Raw genomic sequence first — 27304 nt, forward strand, 5'->3', positions numbered from 1 at the left:
GGGGGCTTTGCACAGCTTGAGAGCTGAGTAACGACGTGAGATTCCATCACGGCTAGGACCGACAGGTGTATTACCTGTGACAGGCTGTTCCTTGAATGTGTCCTGTTGGGCGAAGCCAAACAGTATGTCAGGGCCAAAAGGGTTATGCATAATATGGACAAAGGCTAAAGCTTGCTTCCAAAATGTCCCGTAAGAAGTTCCAAAGCCAATTTTACAAATCAAAGAACGTGGTACAGGTTGTATCACTACAAAACTCCCATTAGGTGCTTCACGAATGTCGCCTGGTCGCGTGCGTCATGAATACAGAAAACCTCAGAGATATGATGCCAACGAGGACATTTTTATGGTTTGAGGACTCCTATCAAAACAGGGGCGCAGAACTTGGCTAGAAAGCGGTGCAGATGATCCACCAGCAAGCGCCGATGTCTGTCTCTAGAACCCTGCTCAACCTCGCTTGTCACGGTGATACTCAGAGCTGTCCTAATATACATCTCTACAGCCTCGATAGCACAGAAAGAGAACACCGTTTCTGTGTGACTAGGTCCTTCCTACTGTAAAAGCAACATGGATACCGGGATTAGATTTTGGTCGAAAGCCCACTATAGACCCAAGAAACGAGCATTGAAACACGTAAGCCGGAGAGTCAGCCTCCCTTTCGCGCTCGGGAAGGCATCCAGCCTTCTGCTAACCCGCCGTTCAGTCGTCCCACGCCTTCAAAAACTTTAAGGCCGCACTCATCTCACGCTTAATAACATCGACATGATCCTTGCTTCTGGGCTTGAACACCACCGAGAACGGCTTCGGGCAATGGGCCATGCCCTCATCATAAGCCTTCAAGTCAATCGGGATGGGTTTCTTCGTCACCGGGTCGACTTGCTGATCGATCTCGAACGCCCAGAGGAGCCGGGCTGTGAGTCGCCACTGTGTGCGCTCCGCCAGGTGGATTCCGGGGCAGATACGCCGACCTGCTCCGTACCCGTAATGGTCGCGGTGCTCGTAGTCAGGGCTGCCGGCGTAGACATCGGCAAACTTGTTGAAGCCGACGAAGCGGTCCGGGTTATAAGCTTCGGGGTCTTTGTAGCCTCTGGACTCGCTCATGTGGAGGGCCCAGCTTGGGAGAATCACGGTTGAGTCCTTCGGAATGAGGTACCCATCATAGTAGTCATCCTGGAGGACACGGTGCGGGATCGCCTGAGGAAGGCTGGGGAACAATGAGCTCGCGTCTCGACTCTAATTTGAAGACTGACTTACACCGGGTGGATGCGCATGCCTTCTTTGACTATGCAATTGATGTAAGGACATTGGTCCATGTCCGAAAGTTGGGGAAGCCTATTGATGATTAGCCAGAGCCGTCCTCCCGCCTTTTCCTCGGAAGCCTTACCGGGACGTGCCACAGATAGCATCGAGCTCTTTACGAGCCTTCTCCTGATACTGGGGATGCATTGCCAGGAACATGATCGAGGTCAACATGGCTGACGCAGTCGTATCCGCACCTCCTTCCACCAAGACCCCCATGAAGTGATTCAACTGATGGTCGTTGAGCTCCAGCTCGCCGTGTTTCTCCCCGTCCAGGATGGCGTCGATGATGCAGTCACGCTTGATGCCTTTCTGTCGGCGAACGTTGACCAGCCTACGGGCTTCGTTCCACGTGTCGTCCATGCACTTGAATGAGCCCTTGGCGCGTCGTTTCCAGTAAGCCATCGAGTCAGGTATATACCGAAGGAATGGAAACTCATCAACCGGCGGGTTAGCCCCTACTTCAAGAGAAGCATTATAGTTATCCATTGCGTCGTACACGGCCTGCCTCCAAGTTAGTTTCTCAGCGTCCGGACGGTAACCCACATTTCATTGACTTACATGTGCCCAGAAATTGTTGGCATCAGGGCCTCGGTGACCAAATACCACCGTCGAAGCTACCGAAGCTGTCATTCGCTTGATGTGGGAGTAGTATCCTTCAGGGTTGTTCAGCAGGTCCGACAGGAGGACGACAGACCTATGGTGTTTCGTTAGCAGTGAAAAGCCATCGAAAAGACGTATCTGGCCTACTCGGCATGCTGAATTTCACCAACTTGTCCTTCCAGCGCACGAGGCTGCAGGATCAGACGTCAGCTAATATGAATGTCACCTCACGTGGACAGGCGCTATCTTACAGAGAGGTTGTGGACTGCCACCTTTCTTTCATGCCTCCAGAGTGGCGTCGTGTTCATAAACGCAAGGCTATCCCCGCCCGTAACCAGCTTCGGAACATAGTTGAAAGGGCGTTCGGAGTATATAGCTCCCTTTTTATCCAGGAGATGGTTGACGGCTTTGCGGTCGAAGAGCACGATAACAGTGGAGGGGCCGAACTTCAGGGAGTAGATGCCACCATACTGCTCGCCCCAGACTTTCAACCTGCATGGCTTTCGTTAAGTCTTGCCATGCTTCAAACGGTTAGAGAACAACAAGACAAGATTTTCCTCACTTCAGAGCTAAACTCGTCTTGGGAACCAAATGCAAATTCCCAAGGATGGGCAGCGTAGGAGGCCCAGGCGGGAGTCCCTTGTCCCTGCTCCCTATCCTCAGCAGAAAGTATAGCGCACAGAGGAGGAGACCTGTGACGAGAAGGCCTGTAACTGGCACCGGCTGTCCTTTGAAGACGCGCAAGTCAAACACCAGTGCCATTGCACAAACGTGAGTAAAGCCCAAGATGAAGACTTCCGGGAGCCAGGAAACGAGATTTGACCAGGACGGAACAAGCTGTCTAACAGGAGATATGGAAGACGCACAGGCCAAAAGAGATATAATGATGCCTTGTGTATCAGTTCTTCGTCATTGTATAGCGGTCGGAGCGCACCGAAGCGATGGGACTGCTTCGAAAAGGATGCTCGGAGCCTTGCTTCCAGTGGTTTTCTTTGGGGCAGCTATTTTCCGAATCGGTCGGAGTCCGATCCATTTGGCATCGGAATATGACCTCTCTCCGGAGACGGCCCACCCACCAGTGTGCAGATGAATATGGTCCTAAGTCTTCATTCTGCTTGTGCGCAGATATGAAGATTTATGCTGGTGCTATGAACGCAGTAAGACAAGTGTTCCATGCCTCAATAGGCAAATTGGGGGGCTTCGAGCGTGGTTCGGAGGCATTCTCCGATGGCGATCCTGCAACAGTGGAACAACAGGATCGTAGGATTCTGTGCATAGCTTACCTCTAGGGTGCTTGTACCGACACCAGACTCGGCAAGTCCAAAAGGCTGACCATGGTGTGTGTATTCAAACATGGTCCAGGAGACGAATGTGCGCTTCTCAGAATTTGAGTTAATAGTATCATTGTTGGACCCGAAATGTCTTATCCAGACCTCAAGGGGAATACCTATGTGGTCACAGGGGCGGCTTCAGGGATAGGACGGTCCACTTCCACACTCCTGGCACAACAAGGAGCAAACGTCGCTCTCATCGATCTCCGCAAGCCTCAGGATGTCTTGGAAGAAGTGGAGAGGCTCGGTGGGAAAGCGCTCGCCTTTTCGTGTGACGTCCAAGATGGAGACGCCCTCGAAGCGGTCATGAAGGAAGTTGTGCAACATCTTGGTGCCATCCATGGAGCGGCAAACATGGCCGGAATTCTGGGCACAGAAGGAACCAAGGGTAAAAATAACACGGTCGACCGGGTGCCTGATGATGAGTGGAATAAGATCTTGGGAGTCAATTTGAACGGCGTCAAGAATTCCATGCGCGCCGAATTGCGTCACATGAAAGATGGCGGGGCCCTGGTCAATGCTGGGAGCATTGCAGGACAGCTGGGACTGCCCTATATGGCTCCCTATTGCGCCAGCAAATGGGCGGTCTTGGGCCTGACGAAAGTCGCCGCCCAGGAAGCAGGAAGTCGTGGAATCCGCATCAATGCTGTAGCTCCGTAAGTGGTGCTTGTTGGATAGTGTGCCATTCACTTACGAGAGAGCAGAGGCGTCATCCGAACACCTATGACCCAAGCGGGGGCAACCGATGAGGAGCTCTACGACTCATTGGGCTTCAAGGCTGCTTTGAAGCGACTAGGCGAGCCCGACGAAATTGCGAGAGTCATCGTGTTTCTGCTGAGCAAGGAGGCCAGCTACATAGCCGGAGCGGTAAGTACGTGATACCACGAACACAGCGAGGTCACTGAGATTTCCAGGTCATTAACATCGACGGAGGCTTTTCTTAGGAAGCCAGACAGCGCTAGCAGAGGGGGATGGCCATTCTTAAATACTGCTCCCGGGTAGAATTGTCAAGAGTTGACCTGGAAGGGCCCAGCCAAAAAGGCAGGCGTGCCACGTATATTGTGACTCAACGGCATTCGCAAATGCCGGAAGCAGGCATGGCCACCGGCGCGTCTGATAGGGATGCAACAGGCAAGGTCAGATACAGTGCATTGGAAGTGGTATACAACCGTTCAACCATGTTGTAACAACCGATCATAGACAATGAAGCTAGAATTTCTCGGGCGGCAGTGGCCACCGATAACGGAGTTTCGAGACGGCAGCTGCCAGCCCTTGCCGTCTGCTGATTGGTTGTATCGAAACAGCGACCTCGGTCTCGTGAAGACCAGGCTCCACTGTGCCAGTTTCCGAGATGGCTGCCGCTTCTCGTGCCGGCGAGGTTTCCCGCAGCACATTACTCTTCTATTCGAAGCTGGACCACGAATCCAAGCAGAATTCAAAACAATACATTTACATATATGTCTCATCAAGAGCTCGGCCATTGCAGACACGCCCGAATGATTGTTCAAAAGGCCTCGTCGCCCCGATATTCGTAGTCTTTGTTCCACGCACCCATTTTCCAAACACAGGGGCCGCTATTGATATATCCGCCAATACATCTGTATGCACGGAAGGATGCTGAGTGTTTTGCGAACCAGAAGTGCCGGCCTAGCTTCGGGCGCGGTCCAAAGTCGACAGGTAGTACTCAATGGAAGACAAATAAAGAATGTTGCAGGATACAGGCGCCCCTTGACACCGATTGCGAGCACAAGTCCCGGCAGCAGGATATTTCACGTCGAGTACCAACGCAGATTTGCATCAACAGCAACAGACAAAGCTGGAGTTCAATCAACGAGACCCCTTGACGGCATTACAGTTGTCAGCATTGAGCAAGCCATTGCCGCCCCGTTCTGCACTAGACAGCTCGCGGATCTTGGTGCTCGTGTCATCAAAGTCGAGAGGCCGGGGGTAGGCGACTTTGCGCGAGACTATGACACCAGGGTCGACGGACTTGCCTCGCATTTTGTCTGGACGAACCGATCCAAGGAGAGCCTGGCACTGGATCTGAAGCAGCCAAGGGATCTGGAGATACTGAAGAAGCTTCTCCACAAGACCGACGTGCTCGTGCAGAACCTGGCCCCGGGCGCTTCTGCCCGACTGGGGCTTTCATATGAAACTCTGAAAGACAACCACCCGCGTCTGATTGTCTGCGACATATCTGGCTACGGCCAGGACGGGCCATACGCGAACAAAAAAGCATACGACTTGCTCGTCCAGAGCGAAGGAGGGATGCTCTCCGTCACAGGCACCAAGGACGAACCCGCAAAAGTAGGCATATCCATTGCCGATATCTCGGCGGGCATGTACGCCTACAGCAACATCCTGGCGGCGTTGATGCAGCGACAGAGGACTGGGAAGGGAAGCAAGATTGACATTTCTTTGCTGGAAAGTCTGGTGGAGTGGATGAGCTTCCCACTATATTATACTTATAAAGGTGCGCCGGCACCAACACCGACTGGCGCCTCCCATGCAGCGATATATCCTTATGGCCCCTTCGAGACAGGCGATGGCGGCTCGGTCATGCTGGGAATCCAGAACGAACGAGAGTTTGCAAGATTTTGCGACATTGTCCTAGACAACCCGAGTTTGGCCAGCGATGCACGCTTTGTGAACAATTCTCTCCGTGTGCAGAACCGAGACGAACTGCGAAGTATTATCTGCAAGGCTCTGGAGAAGTATTCAGTGTCCGAGGCTGTCGACAAACTTGACGAGGCACAGATTGCAAATGCTGCAGTAAACAACATGCAGGGCGTCTGGGAGCATCCTCAGTTGCGCGCCAGACGCCGATGGACCGAGGTCGAGACGTCCAAAGGCGTGATTCCGGCACTTTTACCGCCCGGGTGCGTTCCTGAAGGCGAGGACACGGACGGTTTGCGTGCCAGGATGGACAAGGTTCCAGACATTGGTGAGCATAATGAGAAGATATTGAAGGAATTGGGAATGTAGGATTCAAGGGAAGCTCGAGTCGGTAGAGTCAAGAATCCAGATCAGGAGAGAAAGCTCTCACCACGAAGTATTGAAGACAGAGGAAGAAGCCACCATGCCGAGTCAGCGGTATCACTTCAGCCGGTGTTGGAAAGGACTGCATGCCTTCTTTGGACGAGAAGACTCGTTTGAGCTTGTCCACGAAGCTATCGGAGTCTCCCATTGTGAGGCATATCCGTCATGGAACACTGTCAGCGATTGAAACCCACGAGGCATCGGCTTTTGGGTTGCATCTCTCCATGATCACAGCAACAGCTCAAATCTCATGTCCACAGGGTGTCCCAACATGATACCTCTCAGCCACGATCTGCTGTCTTGGATTGGGCATGTGCTTTGAATACACTGCATGACGCACACTTAGTCAGGGTTTGCCCAGGCATATCTTGTCAAAGTGCCAATCTTTGAATGCCTGGTCTGGCTGTGAATACACGCGGGCCCAATGTGACCATGACAAAGCAGCAACGGCTTTTACGCGTAGAGCAGCGGCAAGACTATGGTTGTGGGTGAGTGGAGTTGTCCTGCATTGGAAGTAGAGCCGCAAAAAAAAAGAAGAAAATAACAAGAATTGATCGGGGAAAGCAACGCAAACTCGATCCGCGCACCTGTACCTGGGATCCATCGCGGGGCAATATCTACTGGTCTGACAGAACAATTATCGGCAGCTTCCGGTGAAAATGCCTTCCAAGGCTGTGCGCACATCGTAGACTGATTCTGTCAGACGACATTCTTGCCGTCGACAATCCATCTGTGTCATCTCGGTTTTCTCGGTGAATTGTGCTGCTTCTGGTGGGTTTTTTTGGATTAAATATTACAGAATCAATATCGCGCCCTTGCGGACATCTCCCCTTCCAGTCCTCATGTCCACACACTGTCGAAGCATCTTTGTTCGTCTCAACCACTCTCCGCGGTATATCAATCCTTTGCTTTCCACTTCATTGCTCAGTCAACAACAGCATCGCCATTTCCGCATCTACCCCGCCAAAATGTCGTCCGGAATGACCACTGTTTTCACAAAAGACGCCTGCCCTCGTAAGACCAGCACCACGTCAATGTGTGTTGAGATTGCGAAATTGAAGCTGACCATCACGTCTCGTTCTCAGCTGCTGGCCCCTACAGCCAGGCGATCAAGGCTGCTGGCCAGATCTGGGTAGCCGGACAGATTCCCGCCGATTCGACTGGAAAACTGGTCGAGGGGTCTATCACGGACAAGACTGAGCAGTGTTGCAAGAACATCAAGGCCATCCTCGAGGCCGGCGGAAGTGAGCTGGGCAAGGTCGTCAGAGCCGGGGTGAGTTCTGTCACATTGCAACGAGCTACGTCAGGAGACTCACATCAGTCATCTAGGTCTTCCTGTCCGACATGAAGCACTTCGGAGAGATGAACGCTGTGTATGAGAAGTACTTCTCGCACAAACCCGCGAGGACGTGCGTTGCTGTACGGGAGCTACCCAAGGGCGTCGACGTCGAGATCGAAGCAATTGCTCTTCAATGAACCATTGGCTACGAACCACCTTTACACATGTACAAAGCCTCTCCAGGGAGCTCCATATAAGTCATCGAATAACGCCATAGCATTCGAATTGGTAGACCAATCCGCTCCTTGACAACCGACCGTACCTTTGGAGGTCGTCAGAGCTTACTCCTGCCTTCCTCACCATAGTGTTCATCTAGCTCAACCACCACCTTACCCCATGTATCGCGTGCACCCAAGGCAATCAGTGCTTGGGGGACCTCTTCTAGACCCTTGTAGTGCTTATCGGTATATGTGATGCCCTTCAATTTGCCCGAGTTGATGAGATCAAAGATGCCTTTCCACACTTTCGGAATTGTTTCTCGCTCATGCTGGCTGTATGCGCCCCAGTGCAGACCAACGATACTGATATTCTTGAGGAGGACTCGGTTCATGGCAACTTTCTCGATGCTGCCGCCGGCGAAGCCGATGACAAGGAGTCGGCCGTTCCATGCTATGCATTTGATGGAGGGATCGATCATGCCTATGGCCAGCTTGTTAGAAGGAGCCCGGTGCGTGGAGAGTCGCGAGCACTTACCGACGGGATCGTATACCACGTCCACTCCTTTCTTGCCGTTACCTGTTCTGTGCTGCTCACACAGCCCAATGACTCTCTGCGGCCAGCTCTTATCGCGATAGTCCACCACGTAGTCTGCTCCGTAATCCAAGCAGACCTGCCTCTTGCGCTCCGACCCAGCCGTGGCAACGACAGTTGCTCCCAAAGCTTTTGCGATTTGTACAGCTGACAGACCAACACCTCCAGCTCCGGCATGCACAAGCACCCACTCGCCCGGCTGCACATTCGCTCGGACAACTAGTGCGCCGTAAGCTGTGGGAGTGGTCACATACACACCCGCAGCGTCGGCAAAGCTCCAGCCATGAGGGACCGGGAACAACGAGTCCTCGGACGCCAGGATGTGACTTGAATATGCTCCATGTGTGGCACCAAACACTCTGTCCCCAACCTTGAATTGGTGGTCCGTCTGCGTGCTGACGGTGCCATCCAGGCTGCTCGCAACTGCGCTCTTGGACCCCTCACGAGTGGTGGGTGTTGCGACGACCACGCCCGCAAACTCCATGCCTGCAATCCATGGCAAGGGCGGTTGATGCTGATATTTGCCCTGTATCTGGAGGAGGTCGAAGAAGTTTGTGCCGCAGGCGCGGATTTTGATCAGGTATTTGGTGGGATGAGGAGAGGGCGTGGGAAGGGTGGTCACAAAGAGGTCCTGGGGTCCGGAGACGTATTTGGTCACTTGAATGGCTTTCATGGTGGAAGATGGGGTCTCTTTCTCAGCCTGCTAGATCTGAGCTTACAACTGGGAATCAAAGTATGGTATCGAAGAGGACCTGGTCGTAGAATCATAACTCAAGCATTATGGGGAGTTCGGTCCATGGACGCAAGAAGGCACTTGAGCCTCGGCTGTGAGCGGGAAACTAGAACTCTGCACAGGCACCACGGCGCGGTGGCGGAGAGTCCCAAGTCCGCCTCTACCTAGTAGCAACGTATTTCACGTGTGCTACTAGCCAGTGGAGCCTCCAGGGACCTCGACATAAGATGCAGTGGAGTGAAAAAGAAGAAGAGGAAGAATATTGCAACAACATTGCAGCTGTTATCACGCCAGCAACACCATGGTGGACGCCATAAATGTACCAAGTGAGTGTGAATATTGTCCCGCCAAGCAGAGTTCCCGAAGCTGGGAGGTGATGCTTCACTGCGGACATTGACCAGTTGTACGACCACGGCATGGTTGCCTTGCATGGCGTTAAACGGCCTCACCTGGCCTCACCTGGCCGCGCCTGACCCTGCCTCAAACAAAACCTCTTGCAAACCTTTTCTTTCTCTTTCATTATTCCCAAAAACAAATCCTTGAAGCATCTCATTCGCCTCTTCGTCGGAAAACCCTCGCCATATCAAAATTCCATCCGGCACCATGTCCTTCGAGGCTCTGGCAGAAAAAGCGGCCAGCCTAGCTGTTACTGCGGGTAAATCTGCGGCTGAAGCCATTACGCAACACGGGCCCCAGGCTGCAGGAGTGGTATGTCGTCTTGTCGTCTCTCGACTTTGTGAGCATCGTCAATCGCTGACCCCAGACTGTGAAACCTCTAGGCTGCTGCGTGGACCGCTCAAAATCCAGGGCTGGCTGCTTGCGGGGCGGCTGGGCTTGTTCTCGTTGCTGCACCTGGCATCGTTGTTGCACCGGTGCTCTCTGTCGTCGGGTTTGGAGCCGGCGGCGTTGGAGCAGGTAAGTAGGAGTTGTATCAGAACACTCGTGTCTCGAGGACTCCTTTCCTCTCAGCTTCTTCGTCCCAGAATCGGCAAATTGCTTACTTGTGACTTTCACTACAGCGACCTCTGCTGCTGCCATCCAATCTGGAATCGGAAACGTTGCAGCCGGTAGTGCTTTCGCCATTGCGCAAAGTGCAGGAGCTGCAGGCGCGGGTCTGGCCGTCATCAATGGAGCTGTCCAAGGAGCCGGCGTTGCTATTGCCGCTGGTAGTGGAGGACTTGCGTGGATTCAATCGAGGCTCTGAACATGTCGGGATTCAGGCGCAAGTCTAGGGCCACCCCGACCGCAGATACCGACTAGAAGAAGAGGTTACCCGTCCGGGAAAAGACAGTGTGCAGCAGGATACAGGCGTGCAGATGAGCGATGGCAGCATCCGCAATCAATACAGTGGACCGGGTTCCGTGACAGGCTGAACTGTGGTCTTTCGTTGTATGGACTTTCGAAAGTTGGGGTCTTTCATAAAACCAGCTGGAAGTTGCCTTGGAAAAGATCGAGTCTAGCATGGACGCAACTAACACATTGACTGGGTCTTGTCCCGGCAAGATGCGTTGTCGCAAGTCAAGAAGATACTTGCTCTAACCACAAGAACTTTCTGACACGGAACTTCTCTCGAGTATTCCAGGTTGAAACTGGCGTGGAGGAAAATGACGATTCTCAGCCCGCCATATCTGATTCATCAGCTTCATAGCTTCGGCTCATTGACGAGCATCACACTCCCCAGCCGCAGTTTCTCTACTGCACCGTCCACGATCTCATCCACAATCTCCCTCGCGCTACTCCTATGGTTCACCGTGCCCGCCACAATGCCCATGAGATATGGGTGCTGATTGTCCAGAACCTCTTCATCATCTGGATGTGTCTCTGCATCGTTTTGGACAGGGAGGATGCCTTGTCCGGTCAATGATTTGATCTCGTGCTGCCGGTTCTCCTCCCAGTTGAGGATGTATGGAGTTTTCCGTATCCGCAAAGGGCGTCCCTAGACCTCATTGTTAGCACAAGGGTAACCCGTGATTTTGCACAAGCAAGGATACATACCGAGAATATGACACTCCTAATAGTGTCGTCGACAGTCGCAGTCAAGACCGCTTCCTGGTGGGCCTTGGAGGCACCCGCTTCGTGAGCAACAATGAACCGTGTCCCGACCCAGACACCGGAAGCCCCCAACATCAATGCAGCAGCCAAGCTCTCACCACCGGAGACACCTCCAGCGGCCACGAGTTGAACGTCCACACCAGTAAAAGCACTCTTTCTTCCCTTGAGCAGTCTTGCCACAGAGGGGATCAGGACTGAAAAGGGAATATCACCGGTATGGCCGCCGGCTTCTCCGCCCTGGGCACACAGAATATCCACATCGAGATCCAGACACTTCTGAACATGCTTGGGATGGCCGATCATGTTCATGTACAAGACTCCGCCGGCATGGAGCCGGTCCACCGCCTGCCTTGGGGGTACTCCAATCGCAGAGACGAAGACGCGTGCTTTGGACTCAACAACGACCTCAATCAGCTCCATCAGTTTCCCTTTTGTGTAGTCGTAACTTTTTACAACAAATGTTAGCAATCTCGAGCATCCGCCCGGCGTCCAGAATTCTTTTGGTCTTTACCTACTTTGTCTTGCGTGCGTTGCCTCCAACCTGAGGAAGCAGAATGTCGACTCCAAAAGGTGCATCCTTGTCATTCAAATAGGACTTGAGCTCGTCAATTTGTTCACGAAGCCCCTCCGGACTGTATCCGTGGCCCCCAATGACGCCGATGCCGCCCGCATTGGTGACTGCGGCCGCCAGCTTGGGTCCTGCAGCGACGCCCATGCCGGCGAGCATTACAGGATGCTTCACGCCGAACAGATCGGTCAGAGTCGTCCGTATTTTCTCTGTGCATTCTTTCTCAGTACAGGCGTATCTGCCAAGGATGGATCGATTACCTACGTCGAGAGCTCATCTTGGCCAGCAATCTCGTTTGAACCGTTGGTATCTGCTAGAGAATGGTATGATTCTGGAGGATAGGTTCAATCCCTACGGTGTTTGCGAGATCAACATATCAAGTCGAGGATGCCTGGATGGTTGCATTCCCCACGACAGTCATGGAGACGAGTTCAACTTACCGAGGACGTTGCGAGTCGTCCCCGTCCCTGCGCGGCTGGGCCTCGGCTAGTCATGTTTTTCTACGGTAACGAACATGGCTGTGGTGCCAGACACAGCTGGCCAAGCTGAGCGCTGAGCATCGAGCATCATTGTTGTGGCGACCATACCAAGTCAGAGAACCATCTGCTTCGTATAAATGTCGGCCCTGCTGGTCGGCTCGAATTTTCTATCCTTACATATTGGCGGCTTCTGAAACTCTGCTTGGCGGCAAAAGACGGTGTCAATTGACACCGAGCGTACTTCGACGCGCACCCAACTTGACTTTTCCAAGCGCCACTGATATGAAGCAAACCCCTTTAGCAAGGAATTCCAGCGTTGGGCAGCTTGCTTGCTTGTTTGCCCGCTCATATACTCAGCGCGGGGACTATGGGTGGTAGGGAGATAATGAACAACTGGTCCACCCCTGCTTCTAGCCTCTGTCTTGTTTGGAAGTATATCCATAACCTGCGCCCAGACGTGTTGTGCTCTCTTTCAGACAGGAGGCCGCTAGGGGCCACACTCAGTACTATAGGTGTCGGTCTAATCTTCCCGATCTCAGTCCAAGCGTGTGTCGACTAGTCCTCATGAAACGACAGTCCATCGAGATCACTGGGGGGTGGCCACATCCTTCCATCATGGGCCTAACTTTGCGGCTACTTCGTGAACTTCACAAGGATGTGGCTGCCCATCTCCTTGTCCGACGTCAGACGAGTGTTCCTCTCGCAATGATTGTCTCGTTCTATCCGTGAACAGGAAATCAATTTCCTCGAGTGTCAAGTTGGCAGTCTCCGGGTAACAGAAGTACACAAGCTAGGAAAAGGGATTAGATGACTGGCCTCAAGACAAGGGTGATGAGAAGAACTCACAGGCACAAAGGCGAAGTTCAGGCACATGAAAATAAGGTAACCTTTCCATGCCAGGTTCGAGATGAGAGTGGGTGTGATCATCACCACAATGAAATTCCAGAACCAGTTCGCTGAAATGCCGATTGCCTGCCTGTACGGGGAACGTGGTGTTATCTCTCGTGTTTTTCTGTCTCGTGGAATATGGGATATGGAATATCATTCACGTAATGACTTACCCTCTGACGCGAACATGCAAGGGAAGAATCTCCGGGCCGTATACCCAAGGCACGCAGTTCAGAGAAGCCCCATCGATGACCATGAACAGAAAGAAGAAGGCAACGGCTGCTTCCGAGGTAGGCTTCTCGTGAGAAGTGCCTAGCGAAGACTGTTAGCACGGCCATGTTGGACCAGGCCACGGGATGACAGAGTATCCTACCTTGGAAGGACAGCAGTATGGCAATCATCATCATGCAAATGAACAAACCGAAGGATCCCCAGATCATCGGTTGGCGCCGGCCAAACCTATCGCTGTAGAATGTCGGGTATAGAGAGCCTTTTCAATGGATCATTTAGAGACTGTGATCGAGAATCGAGTCGCCAACAACAAAGGAGACTTACCGAGCAAGAAAGCAATCTGAATCACTCCTCCCAGGAGCAAGCTAAGCTCTCGGTCGAGGCCGACATTATATTGGAACACTGCATCACGATGTCAGAACAAACATGTACTAGAATCCCCTTTTGTCTTTCTTACCTGAAGTCACGTAGTACTGGTCGACGGATTACTTGATCAGTATCTGCTGTCCGAGCTGGGAAGAGGACCATGATCTTTGGACAAACTAATCAGACTTACCACGACCAGATTGATGCCTCCCATTTGATTCATGAATTGCATGCCGTAGGCCAGGAGGATACGTCGGCCGGTCTGCACCTCGTCTCGCCTCAGGATTTGTGACCACTTGTACTGGCCGTGCAAAGTTTCAAGCTCGATGACCTCGAGAATGTCTTGGGACTCTCGGGCCACTTTCTCATCATTGGGTCCTTGGTCGTAGACGTCGCATAGCACTTGCAAGGCCTCTTCATTCCGGCCCCTTTTATATAGATATCGAGGACTCTCTGGCAGTCTGGGATAGAATCCTTTTTGTCAGCCTCGCATGGCAGTCACGCATGAAGATCTGTTCTTACCCGAAAACAATCACGATAACTAGCAAGGCGAAGAAGATCTGACACGCTATAGGTATGCGCCAGCTGACTGACCCGTGGACGTAGCTGATGCCAAAGTCAAACCAGTAGGCGATAACAATTCCTGGCCCTCGCGGTGAGCACACTGAGACATGGTGGCGGGAAACACAGATAGAGAAAGGCTGATTTTACTCACCCAAAGCTACATAGCAAGGCTCGCTGCAGACGTATTTGCCTCGCTTCTTGGCCTCACAGAGCTCAGATTGGTAGACAGGAACAGTGCAGGTCTCGATCCCGGTGCCAATGCCCGTAAAGAAGCGTGCAACCAGCATCTGCGCCCGCGAATATGCACAAGCCTGCATTGTTGCTCCGGCCTATGATCGGGACGAACTCAGGCTTAGCCAATTCGCTGCCAGTGTGTATACATTTGTCGACAAAGAGGACTCACAATGATGATGACCTGGGATAACCACAACGACTTTCGTGGACCGAGGGGCTCGGAAGTCCAGAAGGACACGATGGTTCCCGTGAATGCTCCCAAGGTGTAGATGGATACAATGATCCCCAGGATGATTGCGCTGGGATTGCCCATGGTGTCGAGGAAGTTCTCGTTTCCAACTATTCCAGAGAAAACACCTTGGTCGTAACCTGTACACCTTGGGGCGCGCCATTACCCAATGTCAAAAATTATGATCTCAAACGCTGCAAACACGTGCAAGGGGGCCGCGGGCTCTCATACGTACCGAACAAGATGAAGGCAATTTGGCAAGCAGCCATTATAGCCATGCGAAGGGGAAGTCCCCTGCCAAACATGTCTATCTTGACCATGGTGGGAGGGTGGCAGTAGGGTACGAGACAGGTGCTAGCAGGACCAGTCGAACTTGTGGGATATTGACGCTGCTCACTGTCGATTCACAGCGGACGTCTTTCTTCTGTTTTCAAACATGTCCATCTCCAGGTTTTCAGGCTTGATATATGAGGCTTATGCACCCCAGACAAGCAGTCCCCACACGAACCAATGCGGAGTCGCTTGAAAAATTGACCATTCCCAGGGAGGAAAGTCGCGACGATGTCTCGATGCGGAGGTGGTTTCCGTAAAGTCTAACCAGCTTCCCAAGAGACTAGGGGCTAACTTTGTGCAGATTTGCGGTGATCAGGGACCGGCGGATAGAGACCCTCCCGAGAAATGCTGCTCCTCATCCACCTTCAGGCAACGTGGATACATTTGTTGGAGAGCCGTTCGATGTTCGTACCTGATGATGGCCGGCAGATGCGAATGGACGGAACCCCAGACACACCGGAAAGAGTCTGGAAAAGGAACCCTGGGCTGGTGCGTAATGATATCTGCGAGACCAGTCGCTATTCTACATCTCTCTTTTCCCCTTCTATGTCTTTGACTGCCTTTACACCCGAGGGAAGTCTCATCAAACCGACCCCCTTCGACTGGCCTGGGACAGAACATGTCGACTCCCATTCCGACAGATAGTCCCGCGAACTCGTCTGTCGACAGCCGCGAGAGATCATATGTAGACTCTTTGAGCCTTTCAGGGAAGGTTATAGTCGTTACAGGTGACGGCTTTCTTCACTCCGGGACTGCAAATGGTTGACTAAACATGATTATAGGAGGAGCCCGTGGGATAGGACAAGAGTTGACTCGAGGCATCGCAAAACTCGGAGGTCATGTTGCGGTGCTGGACAGAGCGAAGGAACCATCCTTCGACTTATCAGAGCTGAGACGTGTTTATGACATACAAGCCCGGTATTTTGAGTACGTTGTGCCCTTCGACTTACACCGGACAGAATAAGTAATGTGGTTTCTATGAGTAGGACCGATGTCACCGACAAGAACAGCCTGGAAGATGCTTTCATAAATGTCATTAAGGCATATGGACAAATCAATGGATGGTACGTTTGACACCACCGTTTGGTCACAGAATGCTCGACGACACTTCCTAACACGGATGATCATTTAGTGTCACAGCAGCCGGAGTCATGTTCGTCGAAGATTTCCTCAGCCACGGGTGGGATGATGCTGTCAACACCCAAATGGTCAACGTAGGTCATAACTTTCTGTCAATCAAGAAGTCTCGATTATCCAAGTGGGGTGCTGACCTAAACACTCGCTCAGGTCATAGGGACCTTCAAGACGGTCCAACTAACAGCACGGCAGATGAAAGCCCAAGGCACTGGGGGGAGCATTGTGATGGTTTCCTCCGTGGCATCACATCAAAGCTCACCAGCTCTGCCTATATCTGCATATGCCGCGTCCAAAGGCGCAATCCAAGGACTAAGGCATGCTCTTGCCGTTGAACTTGGCCCCCTGGATATCAGAGTCAATACAATATCTCCGGGGTATAGTACAGCCTGGTCAGCCCTGTACTCAAATGTGGCGAGCTGACAGCAGTGCTTGAACCAGGTATATCAGAACAGACATGACTGAGAAGGCAGCAGCTCATGAACCTCAGCTAATTACTCGTTTTGGGCGAGAACCACCTTTAGGACGCATGGGTGAGACTAATGATCTGACCGGAATTGTGACGTTCCTGCTGAGTGAACTGTCTTCCTATATATCAGGGACCGATATTCTGGTCACAGGTGGTTTACATGCTGGACGATACACATGAGAGAAATTGAGCTTTTGAAGATGGTTCCCTCAATGCATATATCCAGTGCCCAATCAGCATTGCAAAAAGGCCACTAGAAGTATTGCTTGACATCATTTTGAGGAAGTCATAACATCTGTAACGATCGGTCCAAAGCTTCTGTTAAAGGGGAGCTTAACAAACCCGAGCACTGCAACCACATGTTATTCGTTTACATCATGTACATTCTCGCCTCAAAGTTGCACCTCCCTTCGCGCTTAGCCCGAGGAACTAGTGCTGGAAACTGCAAATCCGAGACATACACCGTGCGGTGAAGGATCTAAGTGGGACTGGGTCCGCCGTATGTGGCCCTGGGATCCTGAGGGAATTTGGAGATCGAGACGAGTGCCCATGGTAGGTAATACAGCACGGTGGACGCGGCCGAGCTTTGCTGATCAAGTGTTGATTTTCGAGGAAAGGGACGCTATGGAGAGGCGAGTAGATGAATTGAAATATCGACAACTAGAGATTTCTATTTCCTGCCTCGAAGTTTCTGCCGATAGTGGTTCAACCTCCTAAATATTGTGGAAAGGACCTTTACAATGACCAAAGCAAAGGTTCTTCTTTTGGGTGCGACGGGCTACATGTAAATAGCTCCCCTTTCCACCGTGGGCCGGACAGTTCGCTAACCGGGGATATTAGAGGAGGAAGCATTCTCAGGGAACTTTGTGAAGCATCCACATGCTCGATAACATGTTTTGTCCGCACAGAAGACCAGGTGGTGCAATTGGCGACGAAAGGCATCAATGCCGTGCGGTTCAATGGCCTCGACGATCTAGAGAGGCTAGAGGAGGAAGCTCGTGAGTACGATGTGGTCTTGAATGCTGCATCGGCAAGCCATGCCAAAGCACCGGTGGCCATCATCCGAGGCCTGGCCGAGAGGAAGATCCAAACCGGCCGACTTGTGCACTATATTCACACCTCCGGGACGTCGATATTGTCGGATCAGCCTGTGTCGGGCAAGTTCGTAGACACGAAGCGATACTCTGATAATGACGACATATATAACTATGAGAAGAAACGAGGCCCATACCGTCAACGGATCACGGACATTGCAGTTGTCGAGGCCGGGGAACAATTCAAAGTGCCCGTGTACATTGTTGTGCCTCCAACCATCTATGGCAAAGGCACGGGTTATTTCTCGACAATATCTCAGCAAGTCCCATACATCATCCGTGAGTCGATCAAGAGGGGACAAGCTGTCGTGGTTGGCAAAGGAGACGCACACTGGAACCATGTCCATATCTGTGACCTGGTCACCTTCTATATGTTGTTGTTGGAAGAGATCCTCGCAAGCCGCAAGCAAGTCCCCTCGGGAAAGGAAGGCTTCTATTTCTGTGAGGCTGGCGAGCATACCTGGCTAGAATCTTCCCAGAACATTGCGAATGCTTTGTACAAGCAGGGTTTGGTTGCCACCACGGCAGTTAAGAGTATCAGTCTCCAGGAAGCAGCACCAATTCTGGAGAACGACGAAGACTTGGTCGAGATTGTTTTGGCCAGCAAGTAGGTTTTCCATTCTTGAGAGTGTCCTCGAGTTTACATACATTACTGACGCCTCACGAACCCGTAGCTCAAGATGCAGCGCGGACAAGGGCAGAGGTCTAGGTTGGAAACCCCAAAGAGACAACGCCCATTTCTACAGCCATTTCGAGGACGAGGTTGCTATCGTGGCTCAAGAGTTCAAGTGAACACATAGAGGCTGGAATACCATTTCCATAGACAGGAACAGAGAGTGACTTAGATCCATTTAAATATCTGCTGGGCCCACGAAATAGCGTGCAAGTCCTTGCTGATGGTCTTGACCCGAGCCTTCCTCATTTCCAGGCAAAATTGCCATTCAGGCTGATAAACTGCTAGTTCGTAGGCCCTGAATGGTAAATGCTGAAACCTACGCTTCCCTATCCCTTTGCATGGCCGCCATAAGTGCGAGAGTACGTAATTATCCACTTAGAGCTGTCTCCAACCAGCTCTTCGTGCATCTCGACCATCCAAATCCCCCAAATACTGTATCACTTTGGCGGTGATGGCACTTTCATTGAGACCAAATCGCTCATAGTTACTCTCATTTGAGGCGGAGTATCCGTATCCTTTCATGCCAATGCTTGCAGTGACATATCGAGCCCAAACAAGCGGCACATATTCTTCGGCACTGACAATCGGTGAACCATCCAGCGGAAGTACCGATGACCGATACACGTCTGTTTGTTGGTCGAAAAGGTCGAGTGACGGTGCAGATACGACGCGAGACTCAATACCTTTCAGTTTCAGAGATTCGGCGGCGGCAACAACGTAGTGCAGTTCTGAGCCACACGAGACCAGTGTGATATGGGCGTTTGTATTTTCGGTGAGAACGTACGCTCCGTATGACACGCCTCCTCGACGAGTCGAGGGCACTGGGGCCACGGGGTCGCGTGCAACAGAGATCATTACGGGGCCAGCCCTTGCGCGAAGAGCGTACTGGTATGCCCCGATTACCTCTTCACTGTTGTTCTTTCAGCTTTGACATGACAGCACTCAGGGAGAGAACTTACGCATTGCAAGGCCGAATGTGGATCAAATTTGGCATTGCCCGGAAAAGAGAGTCGAGCTCAACCGGCTGATGAGTTGGGCCGTTTTGGCCCTCTTGGAAAGAATCGTGGGTTGCAATGTGAAGGACATGCAACTTGCTGAGCGCGCCAATACGCACTGCAGGGGCAGCCTGGCCGGGATCAGCAAAAAGCTGCTCTCCCAATATCAAAGATTTGGGTACATACGTAGAGATAAAACATGGAGAAGGTGGCAGTCACAGGGAGAAATGTCCCTGGATGGTAAGCCGCAAGCCCGTTGGCTATAGCAGCCATTGCGTGCTCTCGAATGCCATGACGTATATACCGGCCTGCAAATGACTAGGTTCTCGTTCAGTCGACAGCATTCTTTCCCGGCAACTTGAGAATGGAATATTGGAATAGACTGTACCTTTGCCGGGTGAAACCAGTCATCTTCAGAATATCGAAACTTGTTCGAATTCACTAGATCCGCGCCACCGCCACACATTGCTGGATTTAGCTTCCACAGCATCTCTAGGATAAGGCCGTTGGATTCCCGAGTGGCAAGCCTGCAGAAACGACTGCTGTCAAGGCTGTCGAGTGCGGAAGCCCAGTGGCCAAACCACCCATTGACCCGCGCAAGCAACCTTTCGGCATCAACAGCATACTTTGACTGATACTGACCAAGCATCTCACTCCACTGTTCTTGCAGCTTTCCACCCGAGGTTTTGGTGTCTCTGAAGAAAGCCAATACTTTGTCTGGAACCTCATGGGTTGCTCCAGGATTCAAGCCAGCCATGGATTTCGATCTGGCGACACTCTCCACATCAAAGGTTCCGTGGTGAGCTTTTGCCGTACCCGCCACCCGTGTCCCTGCACCAATCGTCGTCCGAATGTTGATAAAGCTCGGTTTCCCGGGGTGTTGCTCTCTTAAAGCCGCCACAATTGCCTGGACATTATGTGTTCCGTCGTAGACGTCAGCCACATGCCAGCCGCAGGCCTGCATTTTCATGTTGGTATCCTCCTGGTTGATCCAAGATAATGGCCCATCGCAAGTCACTTGGTTGTTGTCGTAGATGAGCGTTAGATTGTCCAGCTGCAAGTTCCCAGCAAGCGAGATGGCTGCAGGCAGATGAGCGTCAACAAAAACGGTGCTTCCCACAGACTCTCTGAACTCACGTACCTTCCATGGCGACACCCTCCATAAGACACCCATCCCCTGTCATACAGTAAATGTGCGATTGAATGAGGGGGAATCCCGGCTTGTTGAAATTTGCTGCCAAGTGTTTCGAGGCCACAGCCAGGCCAACTGCATTGGCAACTCCCTGGCCCAAAGGCCCTGTTGTTACCTCGACGGCAGGGCACCCGATCTCTGGGTGTGCGTGCGCAAGCGTGGTATAGCTTCCTTGCTTGTCTGCTCCATATCCTTTCAATTGCTCCATGGTCCAGGCCTTGTACCCGACCAGGTAATTCATAACGTACAAAAACATGCTTGCATGTCCGTTGGACAGAACAAAGCGATCACGATCAAACCAGGTGGGATCTTCGGGGTTGAATCGCATTACATATTTCCAGAGTGCCACCCCGATGGCTGCCATGCCGACAGCAGATCCGCCGTGGCCCAGGCCATGCTGCATCGTCATATCGTAAACCAAGTTTCGGATGCCCAAGCATGCAGCCTCGTCGTCCGACATGGATCTCTGTGCGCTCAAAGAGCTCTCCTCCTGGAATGCAGGTCCCTCCAGCACACCGCTTGGAGTTTTCTTGATGTCCGTTGCCATTGCGGCCATCCCTCTAGTTGGCATCGACAACCACTTCGAACATCTGCCGCAATCGCTGCTACTGCTATCAGAAAAACAGAGATGTCGGCTGGAGCTGAGGACTAGCCCATCGCCAAAGTCTCATGGAACATTGATATGCCCTCATGGACTGTCTGCATATCTGACCGCGAACCTCGCTGATCCGCGCGGTTGCTGGAGAAGCCTCGAAGTGGCCCTTCGTTAGATCACCCCTGCCAGACGCCGCCGCCTCGGCAATACTTTCTCAGAGAGGCGAACGAGCCGAGTGTGCATACGAAGTACCTCTTACGCCGCCTGTAAGCTGGTGGGCCCTCCAATGGCGGCGTGCATCAATCACTACCCAGGTACCTAGTACGTACTGCGTATCTTGTGCGGTTACCACAGAACGGACGCGGCTGGTGGTGGAGCTGTATCCGAGGCCAAATGAGCATCTTGACACACACAATCGGGTCTCGTCTCGATCTAAAGCTTGGCCACATTCACCTCCAAGACCGCGTGAGGTACCATGTCCTCCCCCGGACTGGTTTGCGGGGGCGTTGCGGGGGATTCAGGGCTGCCGAGCCACGAGATGAGGCATGGCTGCTCACACCATTGTTGCTGTTTCGCTCGCCCGCAGAACTACTTTGTTTGTTCTCCGTCCAAGGACGATTGTAAATAACAGCACTCATTGTCAATATCTCCTTTGAACCGCCATAACTCATTTCAACTCCATGGTTTGCGAGCAGAATTAGCTAAGTTGTCTCCCGGAAACGACAACAAAGCCAAACGAGGAAGGAGAATGGTAGAAAGCTCGGTGAGGACGAGAACCGGCTGGCAAGTTTGTGCAGCACCGTTGATAAGATGGCCACTGACTGACAGTTCACTTGCACCGCAGCACGACATGCAAGTCGCGTCACCTCAAATGTGAGTATGTCCGGTGCCAGCCTCCGTGGACTGTGATGTGTGCTGATTAACGTGTCACAGGTGATGAGCGGAAACCAGAGTGTGATCGTTGTAAGCGCGGCAGAAGAAAATGCATTCCAGCGGATACTTCGGTGAACTTCCGATATATCTATGTCCCTGACACCAAGCGCACATTGCCAAAGAAGCCCGAGTATGGATCTCGAATGATTCAGAAAAAGGCAGGATTGACCAGAGGTCTTCTTTTTCCGGCGCAGACGGCTAGTCCTCTCCCTTCCCCTCCAACAAGGGATATCCCCGACTCAGCGTCTGTACCTTTTGCGGCAACTCCTGACCACTATCTTGGCTCGAGCGAAGGACAATACCTTCCCACGGAGCAATTGGACTTGGCCGCATCAGTTAAATCCCCGCCTCTTCGACCATCACCTCATATGGTGGCTAGGGTGGCTGATGTACCCAGTGACTCCTGTTTGTCCTTCTCAGGAGCCGACACTCAACAGACCGGCATCCAGCTGCAGTCACTGAGCTGCCAAATATCTGAAACAACCGACTCTTGCTGGTCGGGGGACGCCACAGAGCCATGTCATCTTTCCCGCGCCTGTGAGCCGGTCAAAGGGTATCAGCAGGCACAGTTGCTTCGCTACTACAGGGAGTATTGGGCTGTCGGTGTAAGCATGTCTCCGTGTCGTCACACTTCGCAAGGCTCAAACTAGATCATGAATATGGCTTACGTTGAGGGGTTTTAGTTAGATACACAGGACAGTGAGCGACACTTCCACCTCGACATCCCTTTGCGAGCTTTGGACACATCCGTTCTTCGTTATGCGCTCTTTGCTATTGCTTCGCTACATCAAAGCAGACTGTCAAGCTCCTCAACACTAGTCGCCGAAGCATACCATGAGAGCTGCATTGCGCTGGTAGTCGGCATGCTTGACAACCAAGAGGCCCTTCCTGGGGATGTTCTCCTCGCTACAATAGTTATGCTGCGCATCTATGAGCAGATGAACGGTAAGAGAGAGTGCATTATCTGTTGTGAAGTGCTTTTCTGACTTCTGGGATGCCATAGACTCCAGTGATGACGAAGAGTGTCATATCTCCGGGGCATCTGCTTTGCTGTCATCGTTGCCGACGTTTGAATCGCTAGGGAGAGCCGCCCTCTGGGTATACCTTCGACAAGATGTCTACATGGCAGTGCTGAACCATCGCCCCATCAAGACTGATGTTGCCTTGTGCTGGCAGTGGATGAATCAAACTCCCTCAAACGATTGTGAATGGAGTCACCTCATCGTCCTTATCATTGTGGATATTATTCAATTCTGTTTCTCCTCCCCCAGCACAGGGAAGCTGCCGGAACGGTGGCACGTGTTGAGGGATAAGATCCAGCAGTGGCAATCGATGCGCCCAGTCTCATTCGATCCGTATTTCTTCAAAGAGAGAAATGGGAGCATGCGACGGTACTTTCCAGAGATATGGCTCTGGGACCAATGCCACGGTAGGCACGACGTCGGGAAAACACCTGGTCCGGACACCCCTGGCTGACACCGATCCTAGTCCTCGCGAACATTTACTACCATATGGGCTCGACCCTCTTGCTGGCATATGAGCCAGTATGTGTGATCGGAATCGCAGCTCGCCGAAAACAGAAGATGCTCGAGGTTTGTCGTGTCAATTCGTTTCCATTACATTTAGATTTTGATAAGATCTGTGTCTAACCCGTTGGTAGTTGCAAGCAAAGGAACATGCTCGTGCAGTATGTGGCATCTGCCTTTCAAATCCGACTTCCGAAACACGCCGGACTGCATCGTATGCAATGCACCTCTGCTGCCGCTACATAACTGATCCGAACGAGCAAGAGGCCGTAGTGCAGCTCCTAGAGCGAATTGAGACTGAAGAAGCATGGCCGACAAGCAGGGTCATTGAAGCCCTGAATGAGGAATGGGCTGGTCTTAGCGATTAGTAACAGACCTCTGTGACATCTAAAGGATTCTAGTGATCGAAGACGAATTTGAAGTGCGTTCTCTGTCGGGTGTTTTGCATTTCTTCCTGTATGGTCCAACTCTGACATTACCGACCCGGGGTTTACTGGGAATACCAAGTCGTGCTGTTTTCGGCCATAGTTCGCGCGTATAGCTCTATTTATGGGTAATAGAATGAAGCAATTAAATTATGCTTTCTTCCACTAGGACTAGGAAGGTTTGTGGTCTCAGATTCCTGAAGTGAGTCGCCCGAAGATTGCGTCTCTTGGTTCGTAACAGGAAAGCTTGTTAGATGATTTGACGAGACAACTTTTGGATATCGCCCTGGACCGGTACTTCGCGCTCAAGCTTTCCTCTATTGGGCATGTCGGGACGAGTTTCATCCCCCCGGGAAGAGGCGCCGGATCTTTTCGAAATGCACCGGTCGAGTCGACAATGCTCCTAGTGTTGCCTCTGCAGTGACACGTTGATCATGTCAATTACATGAAATGGCCCCATGATTGAGACGTAAAGGCTCCCCCAGTCGAAGAGAAATTTGGTGACGAGATATCTGCATCTCATGCCTTTGTAAGGAAGTTCGGATCGAGCATGCCTTTGCGGAGGATCTCGCGACCAGTCGGATACGTGTCTAGACTTGAACGGCAGTACGATTAACAAGATCCATAGAACGAGAAAACCTTTGGTCATTATGAGAAGCCTTGCTGCTCCACGGTTGGATTCAATGGTTGTCCGAAGTCAAGCACGCTTCATACAGTATGACGCTTCCAATGCCCAACACGAACGGGACTGCGTCGAAACACTCAGCATGTGAAGAGACAATCGAGAAGCGGCCTCCATATTGGATCCCTATCTACGAAGAAGTCGCATGGACACCGACGCAAAGATTAAGGGTTATCAGTATCGGAGCTGGATTCAGCGGTGAGCCTCAGTCTGATTGACACACCAGGCTTTTTCAGAACTGATCTTCATTTTCAAAGGGCTCACGATGGCGAACAAAATCCAGAACAAGTACAAGCTGGACAGTATAATCGAACATGTCATTTATGAGAAGAACTGTGACATTGGAGGGACCTGGCTGGAGAACCGCTACCCCGGCGTCATGTGCGATGTACCAGCGCATATGTACACCCTTCTGGATCTCCCCAACCCAGAATGGCCTTCATTTTATGCGACTGGGGCGGAAATCCAAGCTTATTTGCACCGCATTACTCGAGTACACTCGCTGGACAGAGACATTCGGCTCAATTCTAGGGTTACGGAAGCAATATGGGAGGAAAGGAGCGGGACCTGGAAAGTCCAGGTGCAACAGGGCGAGAAGGTCCTCGAGGACTGGTGTCATGTTCTTCTAAATGGCTCTGGAGTCTTGAAGTGAGTTCTTCCTGCTCTACGCTTTCTTCCGGCCCAGGAGCTGAAAGCCAGTGTCAGTGGCTGGTCGTGGCCAAAGATCCAAGGTCTTGATCAATTTCAAGGCCACCTTTGCCATTCAGCAGATTGGAAGAACGACTACGACTTCTCTGGGAAAAGAGTCGCCGTCATCGGCAATGGGTCTTCCGGCATCCAAATCGTGCCCCAGCTTCAGAAAACGGCGGCCAAAGTCTTGAACTATGCTCGGTCACCAACCTGGATTGTGAGTCTCATTTCCCCCTTTCGAGCACGGCATTGGTCTACCATGTAAGAGGCATAACTTCGTCCTCGTCTTAGTTCATCCGTCCTAATGACAAACATCCACCGCCCTAGTCTGCGCCTTACCTCGAGGACCTTAAAGGACCCGAGCCAAACCCGAAATACTCGGAGGAACAAAAGAACTTCTACCGCGAAAACCCTGGTGGTCTCAGAGAATATAGAAAGAAGATGACGCACGAGTTCAATAAGTTCTATGAAGCCCTTATTGAGGGGTCGATTCCTAATCAAAAAGCTCGCGAGAGGGCACATACTTCAATGATCGAGGCCCTTCAGAACTCTCCGGACCTGATTGACAAATTAGTCCCAACTTGGAGCCTTGGATGTAAGGAACATGCCACATGATATGAGTTTCACCCCTCATGCAGAAACATGTTTCCTAACGCAGAATATTCGCAGGTCGACGGATTACCCCGGGCAACGGATATCTGGCGGCGCTCTCGGAGAAGAATGTTGAACTGATGACAACGCCGATCGAGAAGATTACGGCCACGGGGATCGTGACATCTGACGGTAGATTTGAACAACTGGACGCCATCGTCTGCGCCACAGGATTCGATGTCTCGTTTCGACCCCGCTGGCGACAGCTCGGTCGGGATGGTAGGGACCTCGCACGCGAATGGGATGAGCACGCTACGAGCTACTTCTCCCTCTGCGTGTCGGGTCAGCCGAATTATTTCATGTACAACGGACCCGCGTCTCCCGTGGCCCATGGAAGTCTTCCCTCTGCGATCGACTGGGAGGCCGAGTATATGATCAAATGGATCACCAAGATGGCTCGGGAAGATATCAAAAGTTTCGAACCCAGGGCCGAGGTCCAAGAGGCATGGAATACTTGGGGCGATGAGCTGCTCAAGCGGACCGTCTGGAACAGCGGCTGCAGCAGCTGGTACAAGCGGAGTGGCCGAATCTCAGCATTGTACCCGGGTTCCATCTTACATTTCAAGGATTGCATTGAGAATATCAGGGGCGAAGACTTCGACGTTCGCTACCGAAGCCGAAACCGTTGGCGGTTCCTCGGAAACGGATTCACTGAGCTCGAGAGGCAGGGCGGAGATTTAGCCTACTACCTGGAGCATTAGCCTAGCTCTTGGGTGAACGGTGCCTCTAGGGTTCAATGATAGATCCAAGGATAGATCAGTTACCTGCTCGCTAGGTAGGTAGTTAGTTGGCAAGTTAGGGGGAATAACCCCGCAAGGCTGTTGGCGCGGGGTATCCAAATAGGGGAATCGCGTCTCCACTGGGGATGTACCCTGAATCCTTAATGAAAAGTACGGTAGAGCAACTATAGATCTCCGAGGTAGCGTTACGGTAGAGCATACTATAAAGTGACGACAATGCCAAAGCGGCGCGAGTGTCTTCCGATTAGGTGTTAGCCTGGGCCTTCTTTCCCCTCTTGGCAGCCCGCGTGCGGCTTCCGATTTTCGACCTGCTCGGCATCTTGTTTTTGCTGATGCCTTGCACAACTTGTTGTCAGTCCACCACCAAATCAACTTCCCCCCTTATCACTGCCTTCAAGTCCAATGAACGCGCCTCCCCCTGATGCCAGTCAGTCGGCAATTCTCGACGCCGTAATATCTGGATTTGA

The 27304-nt window shown here is 52.0% G+C and overlaps 12 protein-coding genes across 12 annotated transcripts; 7 read left to right on the top strand and 5 right to left on the bottom strand.

Moving 5' to 3' along the window:
- Positions 1 to 696: 696 nt before the first annotated feature.
- Positions 697 to 2661, bottom strand: Z520_07209 (uncharacterized protein; the record flags this gene model as incomplete). Its single annotated transcript, XM_016777708.1, has 7 exons — positions 697 to 1201; positions 1252 to 1329; positions 1382 to 1800; positions 1858 to 1993; positions 2047 to 2090; positions 2151 to 2391; positions 2462 to 2661. The coding sequence occupies 7 exons, from the start codon at positions 2659 to 2661 to the stop codon at positions 697 to 699; spliced, it is 1623 nt and encodes a 540-aa protein (XP_016631218.1).
- A 656-nt stretch (positions 2662 to 3317) lies between these two features.
- Z520_07210 (uncharacterized protein) lies at positions 3318 to 4109 on the top strand (the record flags this gene model as incomplete). Its single annotated transcript, XM_016777709.1, has 2 exons — positions 3318 to 3886; positions 3935 to 4109. The coding sequence occupies 2 exons, from the start codon at positions 3318 to 3320 to the stop codon at positions 4107 to 4109; spliced, it is 744 nt and encodes a 247-aa protein (XP_016631219.1).
- A 735-nt stretch (positions 4110 to 4844) lies between these two features.
- Z520_07211 (uncharacterized protein) lies at positions 4845 to 6215 on the top strand (the record flags this gene model as incomplete). The annotated part of the gene is made up of 1 exon (XM_016777710.1): positions 4845 to 6215. One exon carries the CDS (start codon positions 4845 to 4847, stop codon positions 6213 to 6215), a length of 1371 nt encoding a protein of 456 aa, XP_016631220.1.
- A 1022-nt stretch (positions 6216 to 7237) lies between these two features.
- Positions 7238 to 7745, top strand: Z520_07212 (uncharacterized protein; the record flags this gene model as incomplete). Its single annotated transcript, XM_016777711.1, has 3 exons — positions 7238 to 7283; positions 7355 to 7542; positions 7599 to 7745. The coding sequence occupies 3 exons, from the start codon at positions 7238 to 7240 to the stop codon at positions 7743 to 7745; spliced, it is 381 nt and encodes a 126-aa protein (XP_016631221.1).
- A 137-nt stretch (positions 7746 to 7882) lies between these two features.
- On the bottom strand, positions 7883 to 9031 carry Z520_07213 (uncharacterized protein; the record flags this gene model as incomplete). The annotated part of the gene is made up of 2 exons (XM_016777712.1): positions 7883 to 8247; positions 8302 to 9031. The coding sequence occupies 2 exons, from the start codon at positions 9029 to 9031 to the stop codon at positions 7883 to 7885; spliced, it is 1095 nt and encodes a 364-aa protein (XP_016631222.1).
- Positions 9032 to 9694: 663 nt separating this feature from the next.
- Positions 9695 to 10295, top strand: Z520_07214 (uncharacterized protein; the record flags this gene model as incomplete). The annotated part of the gene is made up of 3 exons (XM_016777713.1): positions 9695 to 9799; positions 9871 to 10006; positions 10111 to 10295. The coding sequence occupies 3 exons, from the start codon at positions 9695 to 9697 to the stop codon at positions 10293 to 10295; spliced, it is 426 nt and encodes a 141-aa protein (XP_016631223.1).
- A 438-nt stretch (positions 10296 to 10733) lies between these two features.
- On the bottom strand, positions 10734 to 11988 carry Z520_07215 (uncharacterized protein; the record flags this gene model as incomplete). The annotated part of the gene is made up of 4 exons (XM_016777714.1): positions 10734 to 11027; positions 11087 to 11588; positions 11659 to 11920; positions 11976 to 11988. 4 exons carry the CDS (start codon positions 11986 to 11988, stop codon positions 10734 to 10736), a joined length of 1071 nt encoding a protein of 356 aa, XP_016631224.1.
- An 815-nt stretch (positions 11989 to 12803) lies between these two features.
- On the bottom strand, positions 12804 to 15022 carry Z520_07216 (uncharacterized protein; the record flags this gene model as incomplete). The annotated part of the gene is made up of 11 exons (XM_016777715.1): positions 12804 to 12980; positions 13037 to 13166; positions 13252 to 13390; positions 13452 to 13568; positions 13634 to 13711; positions 13767 to 13782; positions 13866 to 14136; positions 14198 to 14318; positions 14391 to 14568; positions 14643 to 14842; positions 14938 to 15022. The coding sequence occupies 11 exons, from the start codon at positions 15020 to 15022 to the stop codon at positions 12804 to 12806; spliced, it is 1512 nt and encodes a 503-aa protein (XP_016631225.1).
- A 785-nt stretch (positions 15023 to 15807) lies between these two features.
- On the top strand, positions 15808 to 18524 carry Z520_07217 (uncharacterized protein; the record flags this gene model as incomplete). Its single annotated transcript, XM_016777716.1, has 6 exons — positions 15808 to 15962; positions 16022 to 16099; positions 16168 to 16249; positions 16323 to 16546; positions 17479 to 18339; positions 18407 to 18524. The coding sequence occupies 6 exons, from the start codon at positions 15808 to 15810 to the stop codon at positions 18522 to 18524; spliced, it is 1518 nt and encodes a 505-aa protein (XP_016631226.1).
- A 259-nt stretch (positions 18525 to 18783) lies between these two features.
- Positions 18784 to 21142, bottom strand: Z520_07218 (uncharacterized protein; the record flags this gene model as incomplete). Its single annotated transcript, XM_016777717.1, has 5 exons — positions 18784 to 19318; positions 19368 to 19534; positions 19590 to 19721; positions 19792 to 20483; positions 20545 to 21142. 5 exons carry the CDS (start codon positions 21140 to 21142, stop codon positions 18784 to 18786), a joined length of 2124 nt encoding a protein of 707 aa, XP_016631227.1.
- Positions 21143 to 21938: 796 nt separating this feature from the next.
- Z520_07219 (uncharacterized protein) lies at positions 21939 to 24017 on the top strand (the record flags this gene model as incomplete). Its single annotated transcript, XM_016777718.1, has 7 exons — positions 21939 to 21953; positions 22019 to 22067; positions 22124 to 22728; positions 22807 to 23068; positions 23127 to 23552; positions 23612 to 23715; positions 23784 to 24017. The coding sequence occupies 7 exons, from the start codon at positions 21939 to 21941 to the stop codon at positions 24015 to 24017; spliced, it is 1695 nt and encodes a 564-aa protein (XP_016631228.1).
- A 774-nt stretch (positions 24018 to 24791) lies between these two features.
- Positions 24792 to 26798, top strand: Z520_07220 (uncharacterized protein; the record flags this gene model as incomplete). Its single annotated transcript, XM_016777719.1, has 5 exons — positions 24792 to 24954; positions 25014 to 25404; positions 25462 to 25663; positions 25774 to 26041; positions 26116 to 26798. 5 exons carry the CDS (start codon positions 24792 to 24794, stop codon positions 26796 to 26798), a joined length of 1707 nt encoding a protein of 568 aa, XP_016631229.1.
- Between the last annotated feature and the right edge of the window lie 506 nt (positions 26799 to 27304).

This window comes from Fonsecaea multimorphosa (genome assembly GCF_000836435.1).
Source record: "Fonsecaea multimorphosa CBS 102226 unplaced genomic scaffold supercont1.14, whole genome shotgun sequence".
NCBI lineage: Eukaryota > Fungi > Ascomycota > Eurotiomycetes > Chaetothyriales > Herpotrichiellaceae > Fonsecaea > Fonsecaea multimorphosa.